This window comes from Kryptolebias marmoratus, linkage group LG20, assembly GCF_001649575.2.
Source record: "Kryptolebias marmoratus isolate JLee-2015 linkage group LG20, ASM164957v2, whole genome shotgun sequence".
Classification (NCBI taxonomy): domain Eukaryota; kingdom Metazoa; phylum Chordata; class Actinopteri; order Cyprinodontiformes; family Rivulidae; genus Kryptolebias; species Kryptolebias marmoratus.
Genome location: NC_051449.1, coordinates 25,740,704 through 25,762,588, shown reverse-complemented (window position 1 = coordinate 25,762,588; position 21,885 = coordinate 25,740,704). Strand labels below are relative to the sequence as shown.

Below are 21,885 nucleotides of genomic sequence, written 5' to 3'. Positions count from 1 at the left end.
GCAGCAGACAAGTTTTTGAAGCTGCTGGTGCCTCCAACGTCCCCCGCACAACAAGATGCAGGGTCCTTCAGAGATTTGCAGCTGTGCGTAAGCCATCCTGTCGACCTCCTCTATCCACTGCACACAAGCAGAAACGGCTCCAGTGGGCCAAACAATACATGAAGACTGACTTCAAAACTGTTTTGTTCACCGATGAGTGCCGTGCAACGCTCGATGGTCCAGATGGATGGAGTGGAGGATGGCTGGTTGATGGACACCCCATGCGAACAAGGCTACGGCGCATAATAATTTGGAACACAGTGTATGTACACAGAAGAGATGTGTTAACCATGAGAGCCTCACAATGTCCAAGAGCCTTCAGATGTCAGAGTGAATCCCTGGTGACCTGCCTCGGTGACCTCTGCCATGGTAATTGACTCCAAGTCTTCACTCAAGTCATTAGACTATGCTTTCTCAAAGGTAGACATGGTTGCAAGATAAATGAAATTTTAAAAGTGCTTCCATATTCCAACAATATCCACAGTACAGGTCAGCAGTTACTTTAACCAAGCCAAGCAGTTGGGATGGTGTTCTCAGGCTTCTAAGCTTCTCCTTTTTTCCTCTAAATGTAACAATGGTCATTGCAACCAAACAGCTCAATTTTAATTTCATCAAACCTCAGGACATGTTTTCAAAAGTTAAGGCATTTGTCCTTGTGTGCATTTGCAAACGGTAAAATGGCTTTTTTTTGCTTTTGGAGTAATAGCTTCTTCTTCATAGAGTAGCCTTTCAGCCCATGTCTGTATAGGACTTGTGTCAAAGTGGATAATGACACACTCCACTTCAGCAGCATCTTCACAAGGTCTTTTGGTTTCTTCTTTCTTTTTTAATAGATATTTTTCTTGTGTGTGTGTGTGTGTGTGTGTCTCAGATAGTATAAAAATAAATGGTTACTTGTCTTTCTATACAGTTTATGTAAAAATCTGGTTTCCATTGTCTGCATATGCTGTTGATGCCTGTATATATGGTTACAAGCTGCATACACAGTAGATGTTTGCCAACACCCTTCCCTTCCCCCAGTTTCCCACCTGCAGGTGGAGAGCTATCACAAGCGGTACTCAGGTTGTCCAGCTGAGAGAGATGTGCCTGCAGGTGAGTTGGACTCCCATTCATTCCTGAGGCGCATTTCCCCATATCACCTCCTGCTACTAAAGGCTGAACTAAGACATTAGTCTTAGTTGGACTGTTGAATGTCACGTAGTGATAGTTAATTTCTAGCCCTCCTGTAATTTTCTTCCTTGTGATCAATTTTTGTGTCAGCGTTATCAGAAATACTTGCCAGTGTTTTTTTTTTGTTTTTTTTCTTGTGCTCCTTTTGTAGTCAACTCTTGTTCACTTCTTGTTGAACCCCCATGAATACTCTTCTGAAGAAATCAGCTGCCTATGTCAAGTAAGGAAAAGTCAGCTCAGCCTACTCACCGGAGGAACCACCAACCTGTCTGCTCTCAAATCGCTGCTCTCCCTGTCCTGGACTCCTGAAATTTGCAGCCTTCAAAAGACAAGAGATCAGGAAGAACAAAACGTATTTTAAGATAAAGATTGATGGCTTCAATCAAGCCTTATCCAGTCATTAATATTTTTTACTTCCTGCAGACGATTCCTCCAGAGGAACTCTCATTACTTCCTCCGCCCTTCAAAATGATTTTTTTTTTCCCACCTTGTTGTGAATTTCCTCTGTTACCAGCAAAAAACAGACCCTAATTCTTAAAGTAACTTCAATAATTTTGAAAAAATGGTACAACCACAACCTAAATAATAACCTTGCTGGTACAGAGACGAATCACTCAGCTTTATGTTCTCAGGGCAACATGCTGGAAAGTTGTGAAAATAGGTGACAAGGTCGATTTGAGCAATCGTAAAATACTCATCAATGTCTTAATCATTTAAATAATCTCTTAAGAAACTTGGATTTAAAAATACTACTACTCCAGCCCTCTGCACAGGCATCAATACCAATGCCCCAACCAGAAATAGTGATGTTATGAGAAGGGAAACGTTACCACTTCAGCTTCAGACTTCTTTGATGGTGAGTCAATCCACTGTGGAAGCCTTATTTTAAAATTGTCCTTGGTTTTCAAATAATCAACTAGAGCCTTTTCAGGTAATTATTCCAAGATACCTTACCTCGTGGGTACACTGAGGCCACACACTATGTTCATTCAAGGCCTACTTGATACCCCACCCCAACTAATCTGTCACTTTTCTACATGTTTATTAATGAATTTTGTAAAGATGCTGATCACCCCAGAGTATACAATGTCACTAGATGGTTACAAAAGTTTAAATTAGGTTGTCGTCTAGTGTCTGATTTCAAGATTTTTTCACTGGACTGACTGGAGACTGGATGGAACAAAAAGCTTTAAAATGTGCTTTTGTACCTCCCTCTCTAAGTCACTCAAAGATCAACTTGCTACTTGTGATGAACCAGCTTCCTTAGACAAGTTTATTCAGCTAACAATCTGCACTGACAACCAATTCAAGGATGTAATAAAGAAAAGAACTACAAGTCCCGCCATCCTCTAGTGGCTCCATTTCTGCCTTTATTCCAAACTCTCACACCAGTTTTCTATGGAAGAACCAAAGTCATTAGAACCCATCCTCCCACCTACTTCTGTCGTTGGCGCTCTTACCTGGGAAACCAGAAATGTCCTCAGACTAGCTAAGATCACAGAGCTTGATCCTGGGGCAAGCAGAACTTTAAATTTTCTACAAAAATCATTTTGGTGGCCTACTAATTTGAATGGCATAAACCCTCTGTGCAGCACCATCTGTGATTCTGTCGGTGGGTGTGGCACCAAACCTGGGCAGAACTTCTAAGAACTGCAGACCAGAACCAATGCATAGTCGATTGTAGGAGAGTGTTTGCCCCACAGTACTCACCTGGACAAAAGGTTTGGATGTTCTCAAAAAAGATTCCATTCAAATACATCTGTAAAAAACTGTCTCCTATTTGTCAATTTTAAATAGAAAGAAAAATCCTTGGTTCACCTCAAAGTACCTCCATTCATGAAAGTGCAACCTAGCTTTCATGTCCATTAACTCAAGTACTTGTCCTCTCCGACCGTTCCTCCTCCAACTGCCCAACTCATGGATGACCATCTAGCCTACACTGCAACGCTTTCTGAACATTTGCCACAGGAGCTGGGATTTAAAACACCTGGTCTGGGAAGGGTATAGCCCAGTGGAATGCTCCTGGGCTCCCCGATCCTTTATTTTGATTCCACCCTCATCTCTGATATTTACAGAGATCACCATGATCTTTGGTCCAACTCACCAAAGACGCTTACTAGTGTTATTTTTTCCTTGTGCTCCTCCTATAGCCAACTCTTTGATGATTGCTCATTGTGGGAACCCCATGAATCATCTTCTGAAGTAATCAGCCTCCTATCTCAAATAAGTAGAAGTCAGCTCAGCCTACTCACCGGAGGAACCACCAACCTGTCTGCTCTCAAATCGCTGCTCTCCCTGCTTTCCTGGAATCTGCAGCCTCTGCAAACCTACAAATAAGATCATTAAGAACGAAGACTATTTTAAGATTAAGACTGATGTTCTACAATCAAGTCTTGGCCTGTCAGTGGTCAATATTTGTTTTTCACTTTCTGCAGACAGTTTATTCAGAGGAACTGTCATTACTTTTTGTGCCCTTCAAATAAACCAAAAAACTTTTACTTGCCTTCCATTGTGTCCCTTCTCTGTTAAAAGCAAAAATGAGTCCCGATTATGAAAATTACTTAAATTTGACTTGATGTCTGTATTTAGCATTGACTTCTGTATATATGTGTGATGTCTGTATAGGGATTAGAGCTTAACAATATTAGAAAAAATTGCATTGTGTAATATTCTTGTGTATTATTGGGTTGACGATATCAGTTGTGATTAAACCCACATTTCTTTCCTTTTACTACTGCCATAACAATTATGTAAACTAAGTGTGGGCATCAAGGCCGGTGAGAGTCCATTGGATTGACCAAATATATTAGCAGCAGAAAATGGTTACATGGTACTTAAAATACAATGGCCTATGATTTATTGCAGTCTAAGCAGTCCTTTGCAATATTGAGTTTGCACTCACTGATTTGCGATGACGATCAAAGATGGGATATGTTGTTCAGCCCTAATAAGGATGATGTTTATATAGGGTAATTTCGAAACCTAATTTATTCTTTTTGATATCCAAGCTATGCTTGCATTAGAGCTTGCTTACTGTTTTCTTTTAATAAAATGTTTTAATTTACTTTATTATCCCTTATTCAAATGATTTTCCAATTATTTCCATTCTTTCTGAACCCTAAAAACAAATGTTAAGGATACATTTTATTGTATATTTTACTTGTAGAACTACGTGACAAAAAATTGAATCTTGAATGTTTTTTACATCTAATTTTTTAATCTAAATTTGGCAGACTTTTTGAACTTCCTGTGCATTTAAAGAACACATGCTAAACTCAATGCTGTCACAAATTGAAAGTGCATTAAAAACTTTACAGCTGAACAGAATTTCAAAAGGAACATAGTGTAGTTATTCACTTGTCCTTGGGAAGTTGCTTTAAATCCAATATCTGCCAACTGATTTCTCTCAGGTGCACTAACTTTTATCTGTGAAAAATAATTCATGCATTACCAATGAGAAATCTGGACAGTTTAATCAGTGCCTGCAGACACATTACAGAATACAATGTATATAAAAGTGTGTAAAGTGAACACTCGGTACTGTACCTCGTATGAGTGATGTAATTCCTAGCTTGGTAACAAAGACATTATCCAGCTCCTCACTGCCAGTAAACAGCTCAGCAACCACATATAGGTTAGGACATTCTCTTCTGGCCACATCCAGCATGAACTGGTCAAAGCAAAGTGCCAAAAGAAATGCAAGAGGGAAAAGCAACGAGAGAAGTACAAAGCACATACATACACACACAAGGGGAAATGTAAAAGTGGCGAAGCCAGTTAGTGATAACAGGCCTCAAAATAATCACAGCATGCAGTGGAATAGTTAAAAAAAGAAGAACAAACAAGAGATGTTTGGGAATTTGGGGAAGTGCAATGCAGTAAGATGCAGTGTGAAAAAAAGAGAGAAAAACAAGTTAGTTCACATGGGCATACCTCGTATAAGACTGGTAATTCCCAGCTGGTTAACAAACACATTGTCAATGAGCTCACTGCCTGTAAAGAGCTCAGCTATCACATATAGATTGGGTCTGACCGCTCTGGCCACATCTAGCATGGCCTAGACAGGACAGTCCATCAGCATCACAGACAGAGAGAGAGAGAGAAATATAAGGCTAATGTTAGCATGGTTGGTCCAAACTGAAATTACATTTTCTTCTGAAGTTTAAAGCCCCATCAACAGTACTCCAGATATTTTTTAAACTGATAAGTTTTCTCTGTTTATATTTTTTCTTTGTCCACACATTCTCATAAATTCACGTAACTAACTATTCCGCACCACAAGGAGAAGAGAGCATCCACATTATTGACATATTAATTTACACAGAAAATATATTTTAGTGCGGCTAAAGATTTTCTCCCAACAAGTGCAGATTTTAAAAGTTTTTTATTTATTTTTGATACCTGTCAGTTCTTACCTATTTGAGCATACAAACAGTTTCACGGTGACAAGATCAGGATAAAGAGAACCAAATGCAGAATTGTAAAAAAAAATTCCATATTTGTTTTGATTTCTACAGCAAAATATGATAGTGTGCATGAATGAAATAGGCTGCTTTGTCATCGTTTCTGAAAAGCTCTTCCACTTGAAGACACCAAAAACAGAAGTTTAGAAAACACTAAAATACACTGCTCAAAAAATAAAGGGAACACCTAAACAACCCAATATAACTCCAAGTAAATCAAACTTCTGTGAAATCAAACTGTCCACCTAGGAAGCAACACTGATTGGCAATCAGTTTCACATGCTGTTGTGCAAATGGAATAGACAACAGGTGGAAATTATTGTCAATTAGCAAGACACACTCAATAAAGGAGGTGGGGACCACAGACCACTTCTCAGTACCTATGCTTTCTGGCTTATGTTTTGGTCACGTTTGAATGTTGGTGGTGCTTTCACACTCATGGTAGCATGAGACGGACTCTACAACCCACACAAGTGGCTCAGGTAGTGCAGCTCATCCAGGATGGCACATCAATGCGAGCTGTGGCAAGAAAGTTTGCTGTGTCTGTCAGCGTGGTGTCCAGAGGCTGGAGGCGCTACCAGGAGACAGGCCAGTACACCAGGAGACGTGGAGGAGGCCGTAGGAGGACAACAACCAAGCAGCAGGACCGCTACCTCCGCCTTTGTGCAAGGAGGAACAGGAGGAGCACTGCCAGAGCCCTGCAAAATGACATCCAGCAGGCCACAAATGTGCATATGTCTGCACAAACGGTTAGAAACCGACTTTATGAGGATGGTATGAGGGCCCGACGTCCACAGATGGGGGGGGTTGTGCTCACAGCCCAACACTGTGCAGGATGCTTGGCATTTGCCAGAGAACACCAGGATTGGCAAATTCACCACTGGCGCCCTGTGCTCTTCACAGATGAAAGCAGGTTCACACTGAGCACATGTGACAGAGTCTGGAGACGCCGTGGAGAACCATCTGCTGCCTGCAACATCTTTCAGCATGACCGGTTTGGCAGTGGGTCAGTAATGGTGTGGGGTGGCATTTCTTAGGAGGGCCGCACAGATATATACACATGTGCTCGCCAGAGGTAGCATGACTGCCATTAGGTACCGAGATGAGATCCTCAGACCCCTTGTGAGACCATATGCTGGTGCGGTTGGCCCTGGGTTCCTCCTCATGCAGGACAATGCTAGACCTCATGTGGCTGGAGTGTGTCAGCAGTTCCTGCAAGATGAAGGCATTGAAGCTGTGGACTGGCCTGCTCGTTCCCCAGACCTGAATCTGATTGAGCACATCTGGGACATCATGTCTCGCTCCATCCACCAACGTCACGTTGCACCACAGACTGTCCAGGAGTTGGTGGATGCTTTAGTCCAGGTCTGGGAGGAGATCCCTCAGGAGACCATCCGCCACCTCATCAGGAGCATGCCCAGACATTGTAGGGAGGTCATACAGGCACGTAGAGGCCACACACAATACTGAGCCTTACATCAATGTTGGATCAGCCTGTAGTGTGTTTTTCCACTTTAATTTTGTGCGTGACTCCAAATCCAGGCTTCTATTGGTTAATAAATTTGATTTCCATTGATGATTTTTGTGTGATTTTGTTGTCAGCACATTCAACTTTGTACAGAACAAAGTATTCAATGAGAATATTTCATTCATTCAGATCGAGGATGTGTTATTTGAGTGTTCCCTTTATTTTTTTTTGAGCAGTGTATATATCTTCTGGGGTTTGTCAACCACCACAATATCCATTTGGTTAGCCATCACTTGTTTGTCAGTGACAAGAGCTTCCACGTTGTACAGGGGCAGGTAATGGGGTTGTGGTTGGTGGGAATAGCCCCTTTCAGGGGACCTTTTATAAACTCTTCGGCCTTGGGTCAAACATTCTAAATGGGTCCCTTCCAACTGATAATGAAAGATCCCCAGAAAGGCCACAAGGAAGTCAGCTAAACCAAGTACCTACAGGGAGTGAGGCAGGTTCTGAAGAGCCAGCTGAATGGTAAGAACAAAGTCCAAGCCATCAGCATGTATGCAGTACCAGTAATTCTGGTATAATAACCTGGCCAAGGGAGAAGATGGAAGCCCATGACATAAAGACACAAAAGCTGCTCACAATGCACGGAGGATTTCACCCTAAGTCCAGCACCCTGAGACTGTATACCAAGAGAAATGAGGGAGGCAGAGGACTAGTGAGTGTCAGACCCACTATACAGGATGAAACCACCAAGATCATGGCGTACATCAGAAAGAAAGCTTACAATGATGAACTGCTAAGTGAATGTTTCAGGCAGCAGTGAAGAAGAGGAAAAACAAAAGGAACCATTGTACACACACAAAAAGTCACTGCATAGCATGTACTACTTGCAGATTGAGGAAGTGGCTAATGTAAACAAAATCCAGTGGCTAAAGAGCTGGACTGAAGGACAGCACAGAGGCACTAATCATGGCAGCACAAGAGCAATAGAGGCTGGGGTCGACCATACCAGACAGGACCCAAGATACAGGCTGTGTAAAGATTAACCTGAGACAGTCCAGTACATAATAGCAGGATGTCAGATCCAGGCAGGCAAAGCATGCATGGAACACCATAATTAAGGGGATTAAATAGTGAATAGGAACATTTGTGCTGAGTATAGACTGGAAGTCCCACAGTCAAAGTGGGACACTCAACCAAGAATGGTGGAGAATGGCAGAACTAAGATACTGTGGAAACCTTCAGATCTGAACTGACAAACAAGTGATGGCTAAACAACTGGACATTGATGTGGTTGAAAACTACAGAAGAAAGCAGTGGGGATAGATGTAGCAATCCCAAATGACTGTAACATCAGGAAGAAGGAGCAAGAGACTGCTGTGACCCCCAAACTGGAAGAGTGGCTCCAATTGATCCTAAGAACAGCCTCAGAGATCTCTGTCCAGAAGAGTGAAGTTGTAGGAACAGCTAACATACTGCACAGAACCCTCAAGCTCCCAGGCTTCTGGTAGAGGACCTGAGATTGAAGTGAAAGCTGAAAAATAGGGCCAGCTGGGTTATATATATATATATATATATATATATATATATATATATAAAAAGATGCAATCAGACTCATGTAGAGTAGGAGAGAGAGAGAGACCCCCTCCCTGCTTTGCAGCCTCACTCTCTTCAGACTGAAAATACTTTAAACTGTGCACTAAAATAAAAAACAAAACTCATTTGTAGATTGCCCTGAAAAATCTGTTAAACTGATGGCATTCGGGTATTTATGTCATGACTAATATTTAAAAGATAATATATTTTTGCATGTTTTATGTCTTAATTATTAGTGTGTGTATCTGACTGTCAAACTCTGCCTCACCACACAAATTTTAACACACATCACTGGTACTAATAAATAAAATTCCACTTTTTACAATTAAAATCTGTTTTAAAATCAGAGGAGTTTATTTTTAGTGCTAATTCCTCAAACGGAGCAGGACAGCAACAATCTTTTCCAAAAGCACCTCTTGGTGAGATTACCGAAAAAGCTCCTGTTCAGATTCATATATTCTCAGGATCCTCTTCTGCTCAGTGAGAGACTGTATCTGTTTCCTGCTGCTGTTAGCAAAGTCTTAGAATTTAAAGTCATGTTGTTTTTTTATAGATGTGTTGTCAAACTGCTTGTGCTGAAAGTGCTAGATTTCATCAATCCTCAACTTTTAAGGATATCCTGTTCATTGTATAGCACAATAATGTGTGACAATACCTCAGCAACATGTAATGGTGTAGAGTGGCAGTTATCCAGTCTGACCCCATGGAAATATTTAGCTGTGATTTCAGTGTATTTCTGCATGTGGTCCCACAGATATGGGCAATCTTCAGGTCCACTACCATACCGAAGTTTGACACTGTCACCCCAGCAGATCAGCTCCCGACGCAGATACACATTTGAGCCTACAGAGAAAACATACATGTTATTATTGGTACAAGAAATCATAGATTTTTAATCATGTACAACCTAGAATTACATGAAACTTTTTTCTTTGCTTACACCGTCTTTGCAACTAATTATCTAACGTTCTACCTGGTTCAGCAAAGTTGCGTAGTGGATCATCACCCATCACCCAACCATTGTGAGCTAAGAAGTGGCAAATCTTGTTTGGATGGTCCAACAGCTCCAGTTCTTGCTCAAAAGTCATTTCCTCATATGGGAAGGTGAAATACCTGGACAGATGAATAGACAGATTCACATTTCACAAACAAAAAAAATGTTTTTTTGTGTTGGCGGAGTGTGTATTATTTATCCCCATATTACAAAATACTCCTATTTTTAAAATAAAATAAAAATAAATTTCAGGTGCATGTAAAACATATATAACCTGTTGTGGCAAAATTAGTTAGTTTGAGCAAAGACTGCAGTTCAAAAAATGTGAAAACATTAATATTTTTGTCATAATTAAAATTTGCATTGAGTCCATAAAAACACCATCTAGCAATCCCTAGAAACTAAAACAGCAAATAATCTTTCTAATCTACATTTAAATTGAAGTTTTCCAACAGGGATGTCTTTAAATAAAGTCCTTTTAATTTCTTTAGAAATACACCATTTTTCTCTGCTGTAGCACCAGGAAATCCTTTTGTGAAGCTTGGGTAAACCCTTTTTTAATGTAAGGCTGAAATTCTAGATGGCATGATTTTAGACCAGGGGTTAGCCACCCAAAATGTTGAAAGAGCCATTTTGGACCAAAAAAACAAAAAACAAATCTGTCTGGAGCCGCAAAAAAAATAAAAGCCTTATACAAGGCTTATAATGAAGGCAACACAGTGTCTATATTAGCCTATTATCAAAATGACTGAGTGTATACATAACGAGCATTCATGATTTATTAATTTAAAATTATTCATTTTCAAATATAATACTCTCTCAGATAAGCCATTACAGTTACATAAACCTATTATGTTTGAAGGCTTAACTTTAATCAATCAAACCGATTTGCTCAGGAATAAATAAAATACTTTAGTAAACCAAACATTTTACAACTAGATATTACATAATATCGGTGTTTATCTTCCACTCATTGGGGAAAGCTAGCGGGAGTTTTTATAACAATGAGCCGGGAGTCAGGCGTTCTCCCCTGGGATACCGAACCTGGAGTGCTCGGCCAGCTGACAGCTGGTGAGGGGAGCTGGCTGCTAATACAGCGGGAGCAGACATGTCTGAAAATGTCAGAACAATATTGCAATTAGGTGATGTATTGATGAACCGAGCAGATATTTGAGACTTTCAAAGCCCCATTCTCGCCTAAAAATGTTGTAAAAAATCATATTGTGTCACTTAAAGTGTAATATAGCAAAATAATTTGCCCCTCTTCATCGTCATTGCCGCTTTGCTTGAACGCCCGGTTTGGACCCGCAGTGAATTATGGGATATAGTGATCTGTAAAGAATATGTTACACATGGGGAATTAAGACTGTTTTGTTTTTATTTTTGCTTTATAGTTTTTTGCATGTGTGTTGTTTTGTTTGCTTTTTCCTTTGGCGTCTTAGGCGCGCTGGGTTGGGGAGTTCTGGGGACGCAGAGCCCGGTAATTAGCTGCACGTGCGGAAGCTGATTGGAGCCAGAATATAAGGGAGCCTTTAGGGAAAGGGCGGTGAGATTAAGTTCCGCAGGTGATGGAGACAGGCATGCTGTGGAGCGAGAGACGCGCTGAGTCCGCACGCCAGGCACGGAGCACCGGGAAGTGAGCAGACGGCCCAATATAAATGATCAGGGCAGAGGTGGACCTCTGCCCGCGCCTGTGAGTAGCGCTCTGTTTTGGTTAGAGAGTAGCTGCGTAAAAGACGCCTTCCGACGAGGTTTTGGTGCAGGGATGCTGGCGTTTTCCTGCTTCTTTCTTTTAGCTGGATCAGGCGGAGAGGCGGCGTGGCACGCCTAAGTGCGGAGCAGTGGTGGAGCGTCGCGGAGCCGGCTGTGGAACTGGCCAGAGGGTGCGCTACAGAGGGATCGCTCCCACCGAAGTAGCATAAGAGGAGCCCGACCTGCAATACCTGAGTGGTGATGTTGAAAGACAATTGTGGAACCTGGGGTTTTCAAAAGAAAAGAGGACTGTTTTATTGTGTCACGATTAAGGTGACCCTTTTGTTTTAATAAATCATTTTGTACATGACTGCTCCTGCTGTTTGGGTTTTTGAGTTGCTTGCCCCTTGTGTCAAAAAACAAAGTGTGTGGCCATATTGGTCACAAATACACTGGACCTATCCTCCAAATCTGGGGAAAAGAAGGACGGATTTGAAGGAGACTTTGAATTCGGACAGGCCTTGTCGCTACGCTATGACATAATTGGCCGACAAATATGTCCTTCGAAGGATGCAGACCCTGAATTCGGACACAGCTTTAATATTTATTCTACACATTTTTACAGCATTGGAAAACGTTACGAATATTTGTCCTCCTACAGAAACCATATTAAAACAAAAATATATTTCCCACCCCCACCCTTTTCCATTTTCAAACATTTTTGAAAAAGCTCCAGGGAGCCACGAAGGCAGCGCTAAAGAGCCGCGTGTTGCTGACCCCTGTTCTAGACCAATAAACAGTTTTCAAACCAGCACTCTTGTAAACAAAACTAGCTTTTTTTTTACAGATTTCAACAAACTATGTAGCATTTTATACCTTTTGAGATGTAGAATTAAAAAAAAAATAGTAACTCAATATTGAATAAGTCCTTATTGTGACTGATTTTGCGATTAACTCTTTTAACCCTTGGTATTTCTCATGCTCTTTCTTCCAGATGTCACTTGGGATTGCTACATCTATCACCACTGCTTTCTTCTGTAGCTTGTCAACCACATAAATGTCCAGTTGTTTAGCCATCACTTATTTGTCAGTTCAGATATGAAGGTCCTACAGTATCTTAGCCCTGCCATTTTCCACCACCCTTGGTGGACTATGGGGATTGCAGTCCATGCTCAGCACAGATGTTCCTGTATACTGATCCAGCAACTTAGTGTGGCTTAGTGTTCCATGCATGCTTTGCCTGCCTGCATCTGACATCCTGCTACATCCTCTGTGCTGGCCTACAGTCCAGCCCTTTCTAGCCACTGGTAGAATGTTTTGAGATCAGCCACCTCCTCAATCTGCCGGCGGTACATGTCATGCAGGGGCTTGTCTTTTTATAATAGTTCCTTTTGTTTTTCCTCTTCCACCTGCTACCTGAGACATTCACTTAGAAAATCATCATTGGGGACTTTCTTCCTGATGTAATAGAGGATCTTAGTTATTTCATCCTGTACAGTGGCTTTGATGTTCACTAGTCTTATGCCTCCTTTCTTTCTCTTAGTGTACAGTCTTAGGGTGCTGGACTTGAGGTGAAACCCTCCGTGCATTGTGAGAAGCCTTCATGTCTTGATGTCGGTAGCTTCCATCTCCTCTTTTGGCCTGGCAATTATCCCAGCGAGGTATCTGATGACTGCCACTGCTTACATGTTGATGGCTTGGACTTATTCTTACCATTCAGCGGGCTCTTCAGGACCTGCCTTACTCCCTGTAGGTACTTGGTTGTGGCTGACTTCCTTGTGGCCTCATCGGCATGCCGTTTGCTTGTGGGATTTTAAGGTAATTGTTGCTGCCCTGGACATCTGCAATGTTGTCTTCAGGTAGTTCATCTGAATTGAGTTATGGTCATCTTGCCTCTTTTGGATACCATTAATCGAATTTATCCAGTTCAAATGCCATTCCAATGTCTTTTACATATATCTTGGTGAGGTGGATCAATCAGTTGAGGTCACACTTGTTTTTGGCATACAGCTTGATGTCATCCATGTAGGGGAGGTGACTGATGACTGCTCCACTTCAGAATCCATAGCCACTTTTTGCAATCACCATGCAGAACAGGAGTGGGGACATAGCATCACCTTAGAATATGCTGCAATTTATGCTGACTTGTGCAATTAGCTTTTAATTGGCCTCTCAAGTTTTTATGACCTCTGTATTTGATTATGTATGTACCTGATTGTTGTTTATTTGATTCTGTTGTTGTTTCTGTATTGTAAAGCACTTTGGGTCGCCTTGCTGCTGAAGAGTGGTATATAAATAAATTTCACTTCACTTCAAGTTGTCTTCTACATTCCTATTGAGTTTTCTATGAAGCCTCTTAGTGTCCTGTTGATGCTGTACAGTTAAAGCAGCCCAGTATCCATGTGTGGGGCATTGAATTATAGGCTTTCCTGTAGTCCAGCCAGGCAGTGCACAGGTTTGTGTGTCTGGTCTTACAGTCTCAATCTATGGTTTTGTCGACCAGTAGCTGGTGCAAATTCCCTTCAGTGCCTCCCTTAGGTATTGACCCATGTGCTTGTTCATCTTAGCCACTATGATGCCTGACAGGAGCTTCCATGTTGTACAGAGACAGGTGAGTGGCGGTTAGTTGGATGGACTGCCACTTTCTGAGGGTCTTCCATGATCAGTACTGTCCAGGCTTGTTCCCACTCTTTGTAGGTTCCTTCTATTACCAGCTGGTTCATTTGTTCTGCTATGCAGTCATGGTCAGTAGGCGTTCTTTAGCCAGTAGGTGTGGATCATGTCAGGCCCTGGTGATGTCCAGCTCTTCATTCCAGAGACTTTGTTTTTTGGATGTCTGCCACTGTGATCAATACTGGTTCTTGTTCTGAGAGATTGAAGTGCTCAGAACTTAGATATTGTAGCCATGGAGCATTATTACCGTGGGATGCCTCCTTCTTTCATATGTTTCTCCAGTATTGTTCAGTCTCAGATCTGGGTGGATCTACTCCTGTGTTATTCCCTTGCCACTGAAAGTACACTTTTGATGGTGTATGTTGATGTTAGTAGGGATACTTAGCAGTGCTGCATACACTTTCAGAGGGTACTTTGTCAACTAGCCATGGCAAGGCCATAAGTGGTAAGTGTCTAGCTTTGTCAGCTCCCCTTGTGTTCAGTGTCTCAGGGCTTTTCAATGAAGCTTGGTAATCATACTCATACTCGTCCTGGCTCCCCCTTGCCGTAGCATCTTTGTTGGCAATCTCTAGGTATGACAGGACCCAGTGGACCAACAGCAGCAGATGTCAGGGCTCCCCAAATCATCACTGACTGTAGAAACCTCAAGCAACTTAGATTCTGTGCTTCTATGCTGTCCCTCCAGACTCAGAGACCTCAGTTTCCAAACCAAATATAAAATTTACTTTCATCAGAAAAAGAAAAAAGGTTGGACCACTGAGCAAAAGTCTAGTCCTTTTTGTCCTCAACCCAAGTAAGATGTTTCTGATATTGTCTCTGGTTCAGGAATGGCTTTACACAAGGAATGAGACCAGGTCTTGGATCCTTCTGTGTGGTGGTTCTGGAAGCACTGATTCCAGTAGCAGTACACACCTTGTCAATCTTTTTAATCTTACTTAATATTTTAAGAAACTAAATTTTAGGTTTCATTAGCTATAAGCCATAATCATCAAAATTAAAAGAAATAAAAACTTCACTCTATGTGTAATAATTCTAAATGAGTTTCACTTTTGGAACTGAGTGACTGTAATAAATCAACTTTTTGATGATAATCTAATTTATTGCAATGTACTTGTGTTCCCTCCCCTTACCCAGTCTACCTGGTCTGATGAAAATCTTTACCTGGTGACTAGAGGGTTTTTCCTGGTAACAGGACCTAGTTTGGGACCATGGTCAGCCAGACGTTCATACACTATGTTCCCCACAACACAGCTGACTGCCTGGAAGAAAAAAATAACATTTTAATGATAAAAATGGTTCTTAACAACACAGTGTTAGTGATTAATATTGATAAGAAAATAGTTCATTAATGACCCTCTGGCATTTTACCATTTCAAGTAAACTAGGCAGGGGAAGGGCGAAACAGCGGTAAGCACTGTTGTCTCAAAGCAAGAAGGTCACAGGATCGCTTCCGTCCTGAGGTCTTTCTGTGTGGAGTTTGCATGTTCTCATGCATGTGTGGGCTTTCTCTGGGTTCTCTGTGTTTTTCCCACAGACTAAAAACATGAATGTTAGATAACTGGTAAGTCTGAATTGTCCCTAGGTGTGTGTGAGAGAGTGAATGGTTGTTTGTTTCAATGTAGCCTTGTGATGGACTTGCATCCTGTACAAGGTGTACTCCACCTTGTACCTGAATGGAACAGCAGGTAAATAAACTAAATGACACATAGGCCATGTAATTCATGTTAAAGTGGCGCTAATTTCTATGGATTGAAAGGCAGCATAAGCCCAGTGGTAGGGAGATTATCTTTAAGCAATCAATCTGAAGACCCCGCAGCATGCTGACGTGCCCCTGGGCAAAACCCTGACCCCTCCCATGCCCTCAGTATACTTATTGGTGTTAAAAGTCTCATGTTATTCACTTCACCTGTGACCTATTGTATTCTTTACCGTACCTGCTCTTGATGCTGGTGTATCATGCGGTACTGTTCTTCATTCAGCTCATTGAGCCTCTGTTTCAGTCTTCCACAGCACTCCTCAATATGTTGTGGACATGAACTGGAGAGTGAATCAACAACAATTACTCTACATTAAGTACAACATATTTGTCAGTCATATTCAAAAGTAAAAGCACATTCTTAATTCTACGATTTTATTTGCATAATAAAAAAGTAATTTGGTCCTTAGCAGTTCTCAAAGCAGGACAAGTACAATGCCAGATGAACAACAACACATGACATATTACTATACACCATGTTTTTAACAGAAACGTGGTGTATAGTTCCTCCTCTTGTATAATTACCTTTCACAGAAATAGTTAACATTAGTCACAGTAATCAAACTAGGAGAATTTTTTTTTCATATGATTACAACTGATGTAGATGAAATGGAGTACCAACAAGTCTTTTGTTGGTAGTTAGGCACTTTTGGGAACGCCCTGCTAGCCTGGGGCCCATAAGCAGTCATAACGGTTGCTTATGGCTTGGGCCTGCTGTGAGCATCTTCTTTAAAACTTTACCAGTATCTCACATTGTAAGAAGAAATTTAGGCCCACTTTTCTTTTCAATGTTGCTTCAGTTCATTGAGGTTTGCAGACACTGGTTTCCCAGCTCTCTTAAGGTCCCACCACAGCATTTCAATCAGGTTGAGGTTCTGGACTGTGACTGGAGCATTGCAGCACCTTAAGTCTTTTTTGTGTCATTCTGTTGTAAATTAGCTGCTGTGTTTGGGATCATTGTTCTGATGCATTGTGACCCAGTTTGGTCCGAGCTTCAGTTGTTGGACAGATGGCCTCACATTTGACTCTAGAATCCTTCGGTCTACAGACGAGTTCATGGTCCATTCAATGCCTGCAAGGTGCCAGAATCCTGTGGCAGGAGAACAGACCAACATCATCAGCCCTCTACTTCCGGGCTGACAGTTGGCATAAGGTATTTGTGGTGTGCTGTATTTGGTACGAAAAGGCAACAGAGGTGAGACTTTGTCGTCTTGACAGTATGTTTTGGATAATCGTTGTGCTGGAAAACCCATCAACAACCCATCTGAGGTGTTCTGGCTGAGGGAAGAAGGTTCCCCTCCAAGATTTTTTTTTTTTCCTGGCTGGTTTGTAGGTTTATTTTACGTTATGGCAAGCAAATTCATTTGTAAATTTTATGCTTTTTCTGAATTTTTAGTGGATATTCTGTCCATGAAAATGAAATTACCACAAAACTCTGAGACATGGGTATTTCTTTGTTATTGGAAAAACTTAAAAACTCATATTTTCCTCACTGCATGTCTGTGGCCTAACTTTTAGCATCAAAACAGTGCAAGCTGGCTGATTGCACCCTAATCAAGAAAACAAAAGAATTTCATACACAACTGTTTTGGTTAAGATTCATTATTAAATAACAAATTGGAATGTTGTGAGTTCTAGGGGGGATCATTGATGAAGCAGCTCCAGTCACCAGAGTGTTTCCTAGCTGTACCAACATTTTTGTACAAATACAGTTTAAACCAGAAGTTCACATACACAACATAAAAAGACACACATGCATTTTTTTTCCACACTGTCTGATGTGAAATCAGAAGAACTTCCTGGCTGATGTCTTGAGATGTTGCTTCATTATTTCCACATAATGTTCTTTCTTCATGATGCCATCTTTTTTGAGAAGTGCACCAGTCCCTCCTGCAGCTAAACAACCCCACAATATAATGCTGCCACCCCCGTGTTTCACAGTCAGGATGGTGTTCTCAGGCTTGCAAGCGTCTCCCTTTTTCCTCCGAACGTAACGATAGTCATTATGGCCACACAGTTCAATTTTAGTTTCGTCACATTCGTAATTCATAATTGTTTGTACAGATGAATGAGGCACCTTCAGGCATCTGAATATTGCACCCAAGGATGAGCCAGACTTGTGCAAGTCCACAATTCTCCTCCTAACATCTTGGCTGATTTCTTTAGACTTTCCCATGGTGTTACACAAAGAAGCAGTGTGTTTCAGGTGTGCCTTAAATTACATTCACAGGTGTGTCTCTAAAAAATTCAGATGTTATCAATAAACCTATCAGAAGCTCCCAAAGACATGACGTCAAATGTCCCAAATTGTTTAAAAGCATAGTAATCTCGGTGCATTTAAACTTTTGACTTTAAAGAAAATAATTAAAACTGTTTAAAAAATATTCTCTCTCATTATTCTGGCATTTAGAAAATAGAAATAATTTTGAAAATCCTGATTGACCTAAAACGGGAAAAGTTTATTCTAATTTCATATCAGACTCTGAAAAAAATACATATGACCCTGTTTTCTAATCATGGATAGCTTTTTTTTTTTTTTTTTTTTTAAACTAAACATTTCCTACATGAACTTTCACAAGGTATAGTGTCCAACCTCACCTGTCAGGTACAAATGTCTCCAAAGCAATGTCCATGTCCACTGTGCTGCCATAGCGACGATACTGTGGGTCCTGGATGATCTTCAGCTCCTTCTTCCCTTCAGACTTAATATGATCTGGCTTAGGTCCTAAAAATACAGAACAACGTTATTTAAAGTTAAATATTTTTACATTGGAAGGCGCTACATTCTAAATGATGAGTTAAATACAAAACCTATTTTATTTAAAGGGAACAGTGTAGAAAAGAAATTGCTTTCATATACTTCAGCACACGTATTTGGGTGAGTTAGTCATTATGGATTGAAAAACTTGGGGGGAAAAACAAAAACTTTGAGATGCTTTAGCTCTAATAACTTTGTCATCAAGGTAACGATTCAGACTTTAATGTAAAAAGTATATTACTTTCTGAGTTCCAAGTACAATTACCCAGCTGCAACAAAAATCAAATCATGCTGAATTACCTGTACATAAGAAATTTATGTTTTTGTTTAGTTTTGCAAACAGCAAATTCTCATCAGCACTTTAAAAAGCAAAGATCTAATAACACTCTTCTTGTCATTGGTTTGATGATTATATGGGAACTAGAACATCTGATGTTTATTTTAGTTTTTTTTGTAAATCAAGCTGAGAGAAGGAAAATACCAAAGTTTTAGTGGCACAACATTACAACAAGGACACAACATTTCTCATTTCAGTTACAGATGGTAGTAGGGATCTGTGCCCACTGCAGATGTTTTGCAGATGGATCATTTGAAGTCAATGTTATATTAACATTGTTTAGCACGAATACTGTATTTCTCATATTTACTGACGTACACACCATTTTGCAGCAGGATTCTGAAGAGTTCCACAACATTTTCCACTTTGACCTGGAAAAATTCCCACAGTTTGGTCTGAGGAAAAACATCTTTCCAAAATATGCTGCGAATCACCTGAAACACAGAGAGCAAAAAACTTAATTGTATTATTGTACTATCTGTGTGTGTGTGTGTGTGTGTGTGTGTGTGTGTATAATTCCTTCCAACTACCGGCCAATCACCTGCCTCTGTACAACATGGAAGCTCCTGTCAGGCATCATGGGGCTAAGATGAACAGGCACATGGGTCAATAGCTGAGCAAGGCACAGAAAGGAATTGGCACCAACACCAAGGGAGCCAAGCACCGGCTACCGGTCAACAGAACTGTAGCTCGAGACTGTAAGACCAGACACACAAACCTGCGCACTGCCTGGATTGACTACAGGAAAGCTTGTGACTCAACGTCCCACACGTGGATACTGGAGTGCTTGAAACTGTACAACATCAACAGGACACCAAGAGCCTTCATTGAAAATAAATGGGAATGTGGAAGACAACTCCAGAGGCCAATTCAAAGCCAACCGCACATGTCAGCATCTAATGCAGCATATACCAAGGTGACGCTTTGTCCACACTCCTGTTCTGCATGGGCCTGAACTCCCTCAGCTAGATGATTGCAAAATGTGGCTATGGATACTGGTTCCAAAGTGGAACAGTCACACCCAATCCTTCTCACCTGTCCCCTTAATTACAACTCATCTCTCCTCCTGAAACACACCCCACCACCACAGACCCAGCACTGAGCTCTCTTGTAACAGAAAGTATAAAGTATAGTCCAGAAGATTAAATCAAATGAGGGGGTGGCTGTCAAGGTGGGTACAAAGCAGATTGAGGTGGGTATGATGTGGATAAAGGCGGACAACAAAATAATGTGCGCATCGAAGATTACAGTTCTAAAAGTCATGCACACAAAAATACACTGATACGCTGAAAAAACTGGACTCTCAAAACACAGCCACATAGCTCGTTGGTCACAAATACTTAGAATTCAGTAAGACTGCAACAGAAAATTCACATATTTTTTCTAGTTGAAGACGCTCGTCTCCGACAATGACAGCCCAGTGAAATAGCAATGTAAGAAAACTGGGGTCCTTTAACATTTGCTGTAAACTACTGCAGATGTTTTTTTCAGTCTGTGGTGGACAGTGTCCTCTTCTATGCTGTTGCATACTAGGGGGATACAGTAAGAACATAGACATAACACGAATAGACAGACTTGTCAGAAGAGCTGGTTCTGTTGTGTGCATGGAGCTGGACTCAGTAGGGAGCGCAGATGAAGCTGCTGGCCGCACGGGACAACACACAGCATCCTCTGCACAGCACCATCATCAGACAGAAAAGTGTGTTCAGTTAGTTTCCAGTGAACCTAAAATGCATGTTTTTGGTTAGTGGAAGGAAACTGGAGTATCTGGAGAAAACACATGCATTCACCGGGAGAAAATGCAAACTCCACACAGAAGGCCAGGAAGAGAACCTGCAACCTTCTTGCTGTGAGGTGACAGTTCTATCCACTGTATCGCCAAGGCTCCCACAGTAAAGCTAACCAAATCAAAGGATGGAACACAGTCCATTAACTACATTTATTATTTGCTCATTTGGTTAATTGACTGTGTTCCATTATTTTGCAAAATTAATTTATAGATGAAGTCCCAGCCTATATAAGTCTTTCTGTGGAGCAAGGTAGTGACAGCAGTTGGTTACTGGTTCCTAGGTGTGAATGAGAGCGTGAATAGTTGTTTGTCTCATTTGTCTCTATTGCCCCTTTTCCATTGGCTCTCCTTGAGCAGCCCTGCTCCACTCCACTCTACTCTGCTCTGCTCTGTAAACAACGCCTCCTTGTGGCCTCCTTATGGACAACGTTGGCCCTGTGTCGTTGCTGTTTTTTAAACTTATGGGGATTCTCCTGAGACTTCAGGAAGAGAGGCGCAGTGGAAGAAATGCTCTGGATGCTGCAATTGTTGCACGGAGTCTGACAGCTGTTATCCACCGGAGATTTCAGGCTTTACAGCGCCTGGTGGACAAACATTGCAGGGTAAGCTAACACTGTTGTGTATAGTCCTATTCAGGGGTGGAAATTAAAAATTTTGTCCACCAGCCATAGTGCCTGGTGGACAAATTTTTTTACCAGCCACTTAAATATTTTACCAGCCACTATTTTTTGTTGTGACAAAAAGTAATTTCATATGATGATGATGATGGAGGTGGGTGGAAGCAGTTGTGGTGCCCTACAAGCTGAACACCTCTTTCTGGACACTGCATGGAAATAACTAGATTTTTCCTATTTTATTTTTTATTTTAAACCATTAAAATATGCATATCTGTACATAAAAAAAATCAGACAAGTGAAATTTATTTCTGTGGAGTGTTTTAGAAGTATTTTTTTGTGCTTTTGTAAGTTTTTGTGTGCAAGTTGTAATGTTTTTCAGACTCTTGCTGCTTTTAATGCATAGATCTATTTGTGCTACCCGCTTATATTTACCAGGAAGGATATTCTGATGAAGGAAGTGATTTTTGTGGTTTTAGAAAGGTTTTTGTTGTGGATATAAATTGTTCCAATGCTATGCTAAGCATAACTCCTAA

The 21,885-nt window shown here is 41.0% G+C and overlaps 1 protein-coding gene across 2 annotated transcripts in view; it reads right to left on the bottom strand.

The window, feature by feature from the left end:
- The window catches only part of agla (amylo-alpha-1, 6-glucosidase, 4-alpha-glucanotransferase a), a 64,753-nt gene that overhangs the window by 31,424 nt on the left and 11,444 nt on the right, over positions 1 to 21,885 (bottom strand). The window contains exons 7-13 of one of the 2 annotated variants that reach the window (XM_017436869.3): positions 19,269 to 19,380; positions 18,450 to 18,576; positions 16,030 to 16,132; positions 15,257 to 15,354; positions 9,710 to 9,849; positions 9,392 to 9,579; positions 5,143 to 5,266 (exon numbers count right to left, since the gene is read on the bottom strand). In XM_017436869.3, the coding sequence (XP_017292358.1) occupies positions 5,143 to 5,266; positions 9,392 to 9,579; positions 9,710 to 9,849; positions 15,257 to 15,354; positions 16,030 to 16,132; positions 18,450 to 18,576; positions 19,269 to 19,380 (892 nt within the window). Of the gene's footprint in view, positions 1 to 4,755; positions 4,880 to 5,142; positions 5,267 to 9,391; positions 9,580 to 9,709; positions 9,850 to 15,256; positions 15,355 to 16,029; positions 16,133 to 18,449; positions 18,577 to 19,268; positions 19,381 to 21,885 lie in introns of both variants that reach the window. The other variant, XM_017436868.3, reaches the window with a different exon arrangement.